This window comes from Lynx rufus, unplaced genomic scaffold, assembly GCF_022079265.1.
Source record: "Lynx rufus isolate CCGP_SWC_20201006 ecotype Redwood Valley unplaced genomic scaffold, mLynRuf1.p SCAF_7, whole genome shotgun sequence".
Taxonomy (NCBI): Eukaryota; Metazoa; Chordata; class Mammalia; order Carnivora; family Felidae; genus Lynx; species Lynx rufus.
The window spans coordinates 68,600,848-68,613,438 of NW_025814889.1; the positions used below are offsets into that span (position 1 = coordinate 68,600,848).

Below are 12,591 nucleotides of genomic sequence, written 5' to 3' on the forward strand. Positions count from 1 at the left end.
CTAAGGCTTTTTTCTTTTTAGCTTCCTAATACTTTTGTAAAGAGTAAGTATTCTTTGGGCAAAATGATATACTTAGATCTCTCCCTCAAAGATATTAGGGATTTTATGTGAAGTTATACATTTTGATTCCTTCATTTTTTAAATAAGATCTATGATGGCAAAGAACATGTATGCCTTCATTTTTTAAATAAGATCTATGATGGCAAAGAACATGTATGCCTGTGTTCACTGCACTCCCAGCACCGTGCACAGTAAGTGGGACAAAGTGGGTACCTGATAAATATTTGTTCAATGAATGAAAGAGTATCATACGTCAAATGTAGCCCTGTGCCCATAGTGTTGAAAATAAATAGTAAATACCCTGTCATCAAAGAGCTTATAATCTAGTTTAAGTGGAAAAAGACAAGTCATGAGGCAGTCTAATTAGTCATAATTGCCTAATAAGCACTATGATAGGTTTATGAGAGACAAAAGATGCTATGGGAATTATAGAAACATGTAGAGAAAGAGTGAAAATTGTATAATGCCACAGCATTAAAAAGAAATGCATTATGTATTAATGCAGCATATGAAGATGAATTTATGGTTTGCTATCCATAATTCAGGACCCACTATATGTATGTATGTGCCTATGTATTTTCCAGTAGTGATAATCCCTTTCCACTAATTCATTCAGGCTCTCTTTTGGTCTCCCTAGTGATTAATCAAAAGCAACACATTTGTTCTGTTCCATGACTACAGGTTGCACCCTTCACTCCAAGCCATTTGTTCCAAATCGCTCATAAGCGATTTGCTCGGTGCTTCACCACATTGAGAAACTCAGTGAGATGATCAAGATGCAACAGCCCAAATTTATTATCTGTTTGGAAATGACGTGCATGGCCAGTGGCTAGTTCAGAGAAAAAAAGATGATGCCATGCATTACATATATCTATCTATTATTTATTTTAGTATACTTTGAAAACATTGTAAGTTATATGTAAACATATAAAGAGATTATTAAATTAAATCATTTTGTCTCAGATGCTTTCATTTGTAAAGATTAACTATACTGTGAAAAGTTCAAACAACTCTCCTGTTCTAAAACAAGGAAATCAAGGACTATTTGGCACTCTCAATAATTCTTTCTGCTCCCTAGTTAAAAAGGCATAGCTAAATCACTGCTTTAATTTATTGTGACTTATGTTTTTTTTTTTTAATGTTTATTTTTGAGAAAGAGAGATACAGCACGAGTCAGGGAGGGCAGAGAGAGAGAGGGAAACACAGAATCCGAAGCACGCTCCAGACTCTAAGCTGTCTGCACAGAGCCCTGTGCAGGAGTTGAATTCACGAACCATGAGATCATGACCTGAGTGGAAGTCAGACGCTTCATTGACTGAACCACCCAGTCGCCCCTATTGTGAATGTTAATGGAGACTGACCACCACAGATGAATAAAGTCATTTGTCATTTTAGATATAGGTGCAAATAGTAAATTAAGGAAAGCTCTTTTCTTTTGTATTGCCAAAATGCCTCATGGAAATTTAAGTGAGAAGGCAGAAAAATTTTGTCACTTTAATTCCTCATAGTGTCTGTCTTTTAGAAATTACCTTTTTGGTATCTATCTGGTTAAAAAGTTTCTCTTCTTTAAACTGGATGATAGAAAAGTTGTTAAAATTCAATGAAGATTTTAAAATGTGGTCCACATCTCAGTCAACAAGCATACATATAAAAATGCATCAACCTCATAGATTTCAGTTTTGATTGCTATAAAACATTCTAGATTTATTATGAAGATAATGTATACAGATGATCCTACTCAGGTTCTTGGCATTTCATTAGAATATAAATTTTCATTTTATTTCTCTTTAGTCAAGCATTAGAAGGAGGCCTTATGCATTATCTAATTCAAGTGCCCACTAAAATGTAGGCCATTGTCCTCCCAGATGAATGTACTCACTGCCTGAACCCTTTCAGAATCTGGAAACATCTCGAGGAGGCTCCTCCTCTTAGCAGGTCTTTTGTCTGCCAACTGAGATCTGCCTCTGGAGACACTGGGTACAATTCTAGTTCCTTGGTTCTGAGGCCATCCTTCTGGTCAGATGACAGGAAATGCCAAGGAGATCCGATCAAAACCATTAGAAAAAGTATTGCTGATATGAGAAAAATGAGTATTAGAAAACAAAATAAAAACATTGCAAAGGAAACAAATTAGCAACTTAGTAACTAGGCTTTGTTCTGAAATGTGATCATTCTACATATAAACCTTACTTTGTTACCAAGTGAATTGGAACCATCTAATTCCATTTTATAATGGTTTCATTTGATTTATGTAATTATTCAAGATTATATAAATATTAGATACTATTGTCTAGGCACTTTGCTTAATTGTGAAATTAAATTTTCATTTATTTTATGGCCAGGGAATCTAAAATATATAAAATATCAACACATTTATAAGGAAATTTGCTCCTTTTTATTTACACCTTAGATACAGGAATTTCTAACCAACAAAATAGTCTCATTAGAAGGATGGAAATTATAATTTCCAATTTTTACTTAAACTTTAAGAGACAAGGAAGAGTGTCATTGGTACATTGGTTGGTACAAGTAATCATTTTTTTTAACTAATGTTTTTTTTTGAGAGAGAGAGAGACAAAGTGTGAGTGGGAGAGGGGCAGAGAGAGAGGGAGACACAGAATCTGAATCAGGCTCTAGGCTCTGAGCTGTCAGCACAGAGCTTGGGCGGGGGGGGGGGGGGGGGCGTGAATTCATGAACCCTGAGATCATGACCTGAACCGAATTTAGACGCTTAACGGACTGAGCCACCCAGGTGCCCCGCAAGTAATCATTTCTAATCACAACATGGATAACATTTTTAAAAATAAATTGATTTTCATAATAAATAATTTCCTCAACTAATTAAACTCTTAAGCCCATTTCTTTGATAGCTGGCAAAAATATAGCTTCAAAGGGAATATTTTTTCATACATATTTCTAAAATGAACTAGCAGAAACTTATTACACTCGCATGTTCTAGGCCATATAATAACTTTTTATAAAACAAAGTTGTATTTCCTGTCAAACTGTTTTATCAGTGACCCATGACACATTTGATATTATACAAACAGAAATAAAACAGTAAATAAATGATAAAAATTATTGTGGAAATACATCCAAACAGAAACCAGTGTTATATTTTGAAGGTAAATCATATGAAGAGGTTTTTGGTTTCTTCTTCTTCATCTTTTTTTTTTGTTGTTGTTGTTGTTAGAGTGATACTATTTCAGGCCATGAGGTGAGCCCTTGATTTCTTTGACATCTTTAATAGATCTACATTATGTGCCTTGCCGTATTCTAAGACCAATAGAAGTATAAGTAGCATTAAGTAACATTTGAGTATATGACACTCAGCCAACATCATAGGTGTCAGAGCCAAGTGAAAAGGATTTTCACCACTGAGTCATGACAACGTCTTCCTCAATTTGAATGTTTGCAGATTCGGTATTGGGCTGCCCATGACAAAGAAGCAGCTGCACACAGAGTTCAAGTCACCAGCCAAGAGTACTCGGCCAGGCTGGAGAACCTTCTGCCCGACACCCAGTACTTTGTGGAAGTCAGGGCCTGCAATAGCGCAGGGTGTGGGCCTCCCAGTGACATGATTGAGACCTTCACCAAGAAAGCACGTGAGTCAACATTTGCATTTAGACTCATCAAAAACTACCAATCCATTCAGTCATGATGCAAGTTACATTTGAGAGAAATTTACTACCTAGCAGTCTTAGCGCATTCCATTTTAGATTTTATCTTTTACAGCCATCCAAGGTTTAAAACAAAAACAAACAAAAAATCACTGTTAGTTATTGTAGGTGATGAAAACATGTGGAGGATGACTTCACCCATTTAATGTTCCACTATAGAAATAATATTACAGAACCTCCATTTGTAAATTTTGTATCACTAGATAATCAATTTGTATTCTCCATTACTATTTTTAACATTGTTTTTATAGGACTGCATAAATAGCATATAGCATGAGAAAATTAAAATTGTTTCTTTTCTATACTTTTTTTATATAAACCTTCATCAGTGCATAGTGCAAATGTGAGGTAAATGTTGTAGCATTATGTTTCATCTCTTATTACCATATGTTCTCGTTGTTTATACAACAAGACAGCCCATCCTGCTTAAGTCTTCTAGTCATTCTTAGCTCTCTGGGTTCACTTTGATATCTCCTTCTTGAACCCACATTGAATATATAGAAGAATAGAATTTATATTCAAGATTCTAGAGAGATTTGCAAGAATTTAAAGACATGAATACTACTGGTGTTTGGAAATTTATGAAATTCACTTGGGGAAAGGTAACTGAACATGGTGATAGGATACCAGACTTTGGTATCAGCCATGGGCTTCAGATATGTATTTTCCACTTACTAAATGTGTGCCAGTAGACAAATTACCTCCCACCTTTAAGCCTTAGTTTTCTAATTTGTAAGAGCAGCATCCATTCCTTTGTTCTTTTTTTCCATTTATTCATCAGAAGTGTGCTATGTGTCTACTATCTCTGTTCTAGCCATTGAGAATACAGAAGGGATCAAACCAGACCCAGAGCCTCTTCTTAGAAGATTTACAACCTAATGGAAGGACATGAAAACAAAACAAAACAAAACTAAACAAAGAACTGACAAGTCAATATGAATGATAATATCAGATGACAGGGCAATAAAATGAATAAACATAATAAAATAGAAAGTGACATGGATGGAAATGAATTCCAATTGAGTGGTCAAGAAAAGCTTCTTTGATAAGATGCCATTTGAGTCATATATATATGAATATATGAATCATAAGAAGGACCAACTATGACAACTGGCAGGGAGGGGACGATTTCAGGTAGAGAAAGTAATTAGGGTAAAGCCTAAGGGTGGGAATAGTTTGGTATGCCATAAGTGTAGAAAGGCCAGTTGGGCAAGGATGTAGGCTGGAAGTGAGAAGGAGGAAGTATGCTGGTGTTGAAATATGAAGAGTCTTGTAGTTGTAGGTCCTGCTAGGGATTAGAGTTTTTTCTAAGTCTGTTGAGAGCCATTGGGAGATTTTAAGGCAGAGAGGGATAGTTAACTTATGCTTGAAAAAAATCATTCTGGCTTCTGGATGGACAATGGGTGGTGGTGGAGTAGGGGTAAAAACAAAAGAACCAATTAGGGGACGGTTTTAGATGTCAAGGAGAGAAGTGATGATGGCCAGAACTAAGTGATAATGGATATAAAGAGAAGTGGAAAATTTTCTACAGAAAGAAAAGAGTTGACAACTTGGTGCTGATTTGGATGTTGGCATGGATGGAATGGAAGACTGAGTACTGTACTTTTGATTCAGAAACTGAGAATTCAGTTGTATCATTTGCCAAAGATGGGAAAGACCCATAGAGACGCAGATTTGGGAGAACATGGCAAATGTTCCATCTTGATTACATTTGAGAAGTCTTGTAGACATTCTAATACAGGCAATTGGACACATATGTCTAGAGGCCAAGAGAAAGCATACACCTGAAATAAAATTTTGACTTCTTAAAGCCATACACCCAGATATAAAATTTAGGAAAGATTCATAGATCAGAGAAGGGTTCTCAGGATCAAGTCCTAGGTCATGCCAACATCTAGAAATTAGGCAGAGGACAGGAGCTGGCACAGGATGGTTAATGAGAAGGAGCATCCGGAGAGGTGGAAGGACACCTGGATGTTAAGAGATCATGAATTTAAGAAAAGAATGAGATTCAGAAAGGGGTTAGAAGGTCAATTCTCTAGAATGCTACAAAGATATTAAGTCTGAAAAGAGTAAAACATGACATTATTTGGCCAACTGGAGATAATTGATGGCTTTAAAAGCAGCAGTTACAAAAGACTGGTGGAGAAAGAAACCCAAGAACAAGGAGAAGAGAATAAAAGATAGTTACATTACCTACCTCACAGGGTCAAGGGTACATTAAATGAACCAATGGATATAAAGTGCTTAGTATAGTGCCTGTTATGTAGTAAGCACTCATCAGAATTAGCTGTTGTTGTCACATCATTATCATCACTGACTCAAAGCAGTTTGCAAAACTCAAGTTGGATACGGTGGCTGTCACTTGCATATTATTACTTTCCACAGCTCCGAGCCAGCCCCCAAGGATCATCAGTTCCATAAGATCTGGTTCACGCTATATAATCACCTGGGATCATGTGGTAGCACTATCAAATGAATCTACAGTGACAGGATATAAGGTATGTAAAATATTACTGGGTTTTTCCCCACACAGGCTTTATTCCTATAAAGAATGATTGATGTTTGGACTTGACTGATGTTTATTTCACCAAAACCCTTTCAGCTTTCTTATTCTAGCTGTATAGAGGAATCAGATGACATCGTACTGTGATAAATTTTGAAATAAGAAAAGATCTTCAGTGAATTCTATGAAAATTCTATGTCAAGTGAGCAAGATAGGTACAATAACTGCTTTAAAGAATAGAGTTGTTAAAGTAATCAGTGCATGAATCCATTTTTGTTTGGCAATGATTAAGATAGCGTTGCCTGGCACACAGTAAACTTGGGTATATTGAGTTGCATACCATAAATGAACCAAAAAAAGATTATTTCCATATATTCTATCACACATTTTTTATTGGATACCAGACTTTGGGAATAATATTAAAAAATTTAATTCTGAGCAATGTTTTAAGACTACTTCAAAATGTTCAAAGAGCCCTCATTTTTATACCTATTCCATAAAACACACACACACACACACACACACACACACACACATATTTCTGCCTCTATGTTAGGTCAGAAAAAAAAAAGTCAGATGCTTAAGGCATTTTCTCTTGGATCACCCTAAAATAATAGGTGAAATCAATTTCTGTGAATTAAAAATAACATAACTTTTTCTAGCTAGTATTAAACAGCTTCCTGGGATTTTTTTTTTGTTAATAAAAGTCTAAGCATTTTTATTTTGGTTTTAGTGTTTTGGCATTGGCTCATTATTACCACTTTATTAAATATACACATTTTGGGACTTTTTCAGGTTCTCTATAGACCCGATGGCCAGCATGATGGCAAGCTGTATTCAACTCATAAACACTCCATAGAAGTTCCAATCCCCAGGGATGGAGAGTATGTTGTAGAGGTTCGTGCACACAGTGATGGAGGAGATGGAGTAGTGTCTCAAGTCAAAATTTCAGGTAAGCCAGTCATTTAAGACACATTTCCATTAATTACTTGTATATTTGTAGGCCATATGGATTCTCAAGAGTAAAGGTAGGATTGGTATGCACACCAGTATCAGTGTTTTCCTAAGGAAATCTGAAGTGTCAAGGATGTCCTAAAACTTGGCATTTCTTCCCTTATAAGTCACAAAAGTAACTTTGCAACATACTGCATACTTTTTGATTACTATCTGGGTGACAAAGCATAATTCAAGTACCATAATGCAGGTATGGTAATAGCATTGTGTGGTAACAGATGGTAGCCACACTTATGGTGAGCCTAGCATTACATCTAGACTTGTTGCATCACTATGTAGTACACCTGTAACATTGTATGTCAACTATAGTTCAATGGAAAGAAATACCACAATGCATTAAAATTTTATGTAATAATAGACCATTTAATACTAATATCCGAAATTTATCAAAAATAAATTCATGGGGTGCCTGGGTAGCTCAGTCGGTTGAGCCTGTGACTTTGGCTCAGGTCATGATCTCACAGCTCATGAGTTCGAGCCCCGCATTGGGCTCTGTGCTGGCAGCTCAGAGCCTGGAGCCTGTTTCAGATTCTGTGTCTCCCCTCTCTCTGACCCTCCCTGGTTCATGTTCTGTCTGTCTCTGTCTCAAAAATAAATAAACATTAAAAAAAATTAAAAAAAAAAAAGAAATTCACTGGACTACTATTCATACTTTTCTAACTCCTTTTTCTTTGTCCTATGTATATTAATATAGTAATAAAATAGAAAGATACTAACTAGATGGAAGCTCCTTCCTTTACTGTCTCTCTCTGTGTCTCAGCGTATGTGTCCTTATTCTGCAAACTGTATTTCTCACAGCACTGGGTAATCCAAAATAAATACTTGAGGCAGTGACTTCATCTCTTGTGTGGACTTGTAGAACACTATTATTTAAATTTTGATACTTTTTTCTCATCCTGCATGCTATAGATTAATTATAATGAATTAAATGATGTTTATTTGAGAGTTTTATGAGTCTCTGAAACACTGCAAGATGCTAAATTAAAGGCAGGGATCACTGTTTAGAAAAAAAATGATAATTTATAGCTAAATAGATTAATGTATTTGGTGAATAGTGCCATTCTAGAATTTTCTCATTTAAGTTTGGATTTATTTGCAAATTGTTTAAATAGGTTTTCTCATGCATTTAATTTATGTTGATTTTTTTTGTTTAGACATTATTATTGTGTTTCTTTAGGAAATTTATAAATTGCCAAAATCTGAAAATAAAAAATAGTCATATTCCAAACACTCTAAATTAGCTACAATTAGTGTTCAGTATGTGTGTGTGTGTGTATATATATTTATATATTTATATTTTATATAAATTATATAATTATTATATATTATATACAATATATTTACACTATATAATATCTTATAAATTATATATTTATTATTTATATTTATTTATATTTATATTTATATATAATTTTGCATTTTTGCTTCTGTTGAATGTATAATGGCATATCCTACTTTTATGAATCATGTTACACAAACAGTCCGCATGTCATTCAAAATGTTGTAAATTTCACTTAAAATTATACATATTCTCTCAAATGTATAAGATGTATCTACCCATTTTGGTTTCCACTATAATAAATAATTCTATTTTGAATACATTTTTATAAATTAATCTTTCTGCGGGTTAAATTGAAATAATTTGATAAAGTATTTTACTTTTATATTGCCAAATTAAAATATATTTATTTATTTTCCTGTTGTCATTGTATATGAGTGCATTTCCCATTGCATTGCCCCAACATTAGTTTTCCTTTTAGTCATTACTAATGATAGGAGAAGATGGCATGTTTTTATTTTTAAAACATTTTCTAATTTCTGAACTTTGCTAGCACACACTTTGAGTGGTTTCACACTCAGCAGGGCTGTTCCACAAAGGAAATCAGAGGGAAATGAGCACTTTATTTTGAGGGTAGTAAAGTGCAAAAGAACCCAGTAAATCGATTTGAAAACCAACCTTCCTTGTTAAGAAGCCTGCCATACCCCACTGCTGCTCTCTTTATTTCCTTACCCTTCATTTTTCATCGCTGATGTGAAGCAAAACCCAAAAGCTTCTGGGGTTGAAACTACAGAAGTTTGTAGCTGGAGATGCCGTAGCAGTGACAGTAGCCTCAGCATAGTGATAACTAGTGATGTGCAGGTAGATGATAAACAACAGACTGTCTTAGGGTGAGGGGAAGCCCTGGCTTTATAGTTTGCTAATTTCTGTGGTGTAAATATTTCCATCATGTCTGATTTCAAACTTCCCACATGACATCACTAAATGTGGAGCTACGATGAAATGCTGAGCAGCACACCATTATGCATATGTGATGGTAGCCACCACACAGATGCAGAGGAATAACCTCAAGAGCATTGATGATATTAAAATGCAGTAAAATAGGGGCACATGGGTAGCTCAGTCGGTTAAGCATCCAACTTGAGTTTTGGCTCAGGTCATGATTTCACGGTTTGTGGGTTTGAGCCCCACATTGGGCTCTGTGCACAAAGCCTGCTTACGATTCTCTCTATCCCTCTCTCTCTCTCTCTGTCTCAAAATAAACTGAAAAAAATTTTTTGTAATGCCAGAACAGGGGCGCCTGGGTGACTCAGTCCGTTCAGCGTCTGACTTCAGCTCAGGTCATGATCTCAGAGTCAGTGAGTTTGATCCCCATGTCGGGCTCTGTACTGACACCCAGAGCCTGTACCCTGCTTCAGATCGTGTCTCCCTCTCTCTCTGCCCCCTCCCCTCCATTTGTGTTCTGTCTCTCTCAAAAATAAACAAACATTCAAAGACTATTATTAAAAATGCAGTAAGGAATTAGGAAGTGATGAGTTTTGAGAATTTACTACCTTGTTTTAAACTTCCTCATTTACTTAAGAAATTTAAATAATTTCAATTTTAATAACAGTATTTTTAACCACTTGCTCATCAATTTTCTAAACAATTAACAATCGGTTCTTGGGAGGTGGCAGAGACCCCATGCTGCCCACCACGGGCACACTCTGACACTAGTGTGAACAGCCCGCGTACGGAAGGCACAGAGCAAGCTATTTTTAGAAACCTCAAGTGAATAATTTCCTTTTTCTGCGAACTAACAGGCAATGTTCTTATTAAGGCAGAATTTCTATTTATTTCTTATTCTAGCCATGACTCTATGAAGAAACTCCACAATTAACATTAGGAAATGTCAGATGTTTGCTGGGTTGTCCCATTCTAAAATTTTCTTCTTTAAGTTAGATTCATTTGCAAATTGTTTACCTTATCTGTAATGAAAGAAGCATGTGAATGCAAATGAAAATTTTAGGCTTTCTTGTGAATGTAAAAGACTCCTCATACTTTCCTTTGTTTCTGTTTTCATGACTAAAATATGATGCCAGGAATAGAGTACATTGCTATGTTTTAATGTTTATATAAGCATTGTGCTATTCATGTATTCATTCATTTATTTATTCATTCAAGAAATATACATGAAATGCCTACATTATGTCCAGGCACAGTTCATATATATATATATATTTTTTTTTTTCTAATGTTTATTTTTGAGAGAGAGAGAGAGAGAGAGCGTGAGCGAGGTCAGGGCAGAGCAAGAGGGGACGGTGGATCTATCAGCACAGAGCCCGATGTGGGGCTTGAACTCATGAACCATGAGATCATGACCTGAGTCACAGTCAGATACTCAACCAACTGAACCACCCGGTGCCCCCACAGTTCATATATTTAAAATGTGCTACCATATGTATATATATATGTGTATATACCATATGTATATATATATATATATACCATATGTATATATATATACATTATATATATACATATATAATATACATATTATATACATATATATTATATACATATATTATATATGTATATGTATATATATCTCATATCTTATATATATGTGTGTGTATATATATATATATATATATATATATATATATATATATATCTCATATCCCTCCTCTTCCACATCACTGTCACCCCTTGATGGCCCTACTGTGATTCTAACAATTTTCTTGGCTTCCAGTTTTGGCCTTGTACAGTCCATTCTCTATGCAGCTGCCAGAGGGGTCTTTTTATACTTAAATCAAATCATGCAACTCTCCTTTTAAAAAGACTTCCCACAGGATAAAATCAAAATTCCTTACCATGGCCTGTAGTGCTCTATAATAATCTGGCCAAACTCTCTTATCTCGATTAAGTGATTTCATCTTTGTTCCATGACCTTCTTTCTCTTCGTGAACATACATCAATGTTATCCTTACTTTGAAACATCTGTACTTGTTCCTACTGCTGCCTGAATTCTCTGAATCTTGGCATGGCAGGTTCATTTTTGTCATTTTTGTTTTTGCTCGGATGTCACCTCCTCAGAGGAGACTTGTATGACCACCAATTTAAGATAGCCCCCTACTCTACCACTATATCTTATCACATCACTCTTTTATTTTATTAATAATATTTATAACTACTCAAAGTTACCTCATGTATTAATTTATGCTGTTTATCATCTATCTCCATCCTTACTTGAATGTAAATCTCCATGGGAACAAGCTCTTATCTGACTTCTTCAACCTTTGAATCCCCAGTACTTCGGGGACACATCTGGCACAAAACAGTGTTTTAACAAATAATTGCTAAATGAAGTTACTATTTCTGCATAGAGTAAAATTTAGTTATAAGAATAACTTGGATAACTTAAATTATGATTTATATTTCCAGAATGTTGATACACTTCTCTCCCTTAGGCACATGGTTTGTATTATGCCATGTGCTAATTCACAGTTTGGTTCTTACAAAGCTTAAGACTTCATATGAGAGATAGTCTAGAAAATTTATTTGACATGGTAACTTGCATCTCTGCTTCTCTCTGACCTGAACACTGGTACTGCTGTCTTAATACATTATTCCCCATTAGATGTTTACAGTTCACATCTAGGCAAATGTAACACCACAAATGTTTCATCACAAATGTACTATCTCTAAGAAATTCTATATTGTCTCTTAAGAATCTTTTGTTTTTGTACATCATTAGTAGTTAAATTAAGAATGTGCTAATAGTTACAAAATACTTTGAATGTAAATTTTAATAAGCTAGTTTGGCTTGTTACATATTCACTATAAATTTTAGAATATAGATTATCAAGGATCTGTGGCCATAAATAAATATCCACAGAGAAGTACGTATTTACTTATTTATGTGTGAATGTGCATATTTTGAGGTTTTATTTTTCTTTTTAGTTTTAGTAAAAGATACCTTAGTCAAATCAAAGAAGACTTTTAAGGGCATTTTAGAGGCCAGACTTCTTCCTAAGGGCAATCCATAATCATTTGAAAGCTTCAAGGAGGTA

At 34.9% G+C, this 12,591-nt stretch overlaps 1 protein-coding gene across 1 annotated transcript in view; it reads left to right on the top strand.

Annotated features, from left to right (window-relative positions):
* Nucleotides 1–12,591, top strand: part of CNTN1 (contactin 1) — a 168,253-nt gene that overhangs the window by 112,859 nt on the left and 42,803 nt on the right. The window contains exons 19-21 of the mRNA XM_047066344.1: nucleotides 3,479–3,665; nucleotides 6,129–6,241; nucleotides 7,042–7,198. Coding sequence (XP_046922300.1) covers nucleotides 3,479–3,665; nucleotides 6,129–6,241; nucleotides 7,042–7,198 — 457 coding nt within the window. The remainder of the gene's footprint in view (nucleotides 1–3,478; nucleotides 3,666–6,128; nucleotides 6,242–7,041; nucleotides 7,199–12,591) is intronic.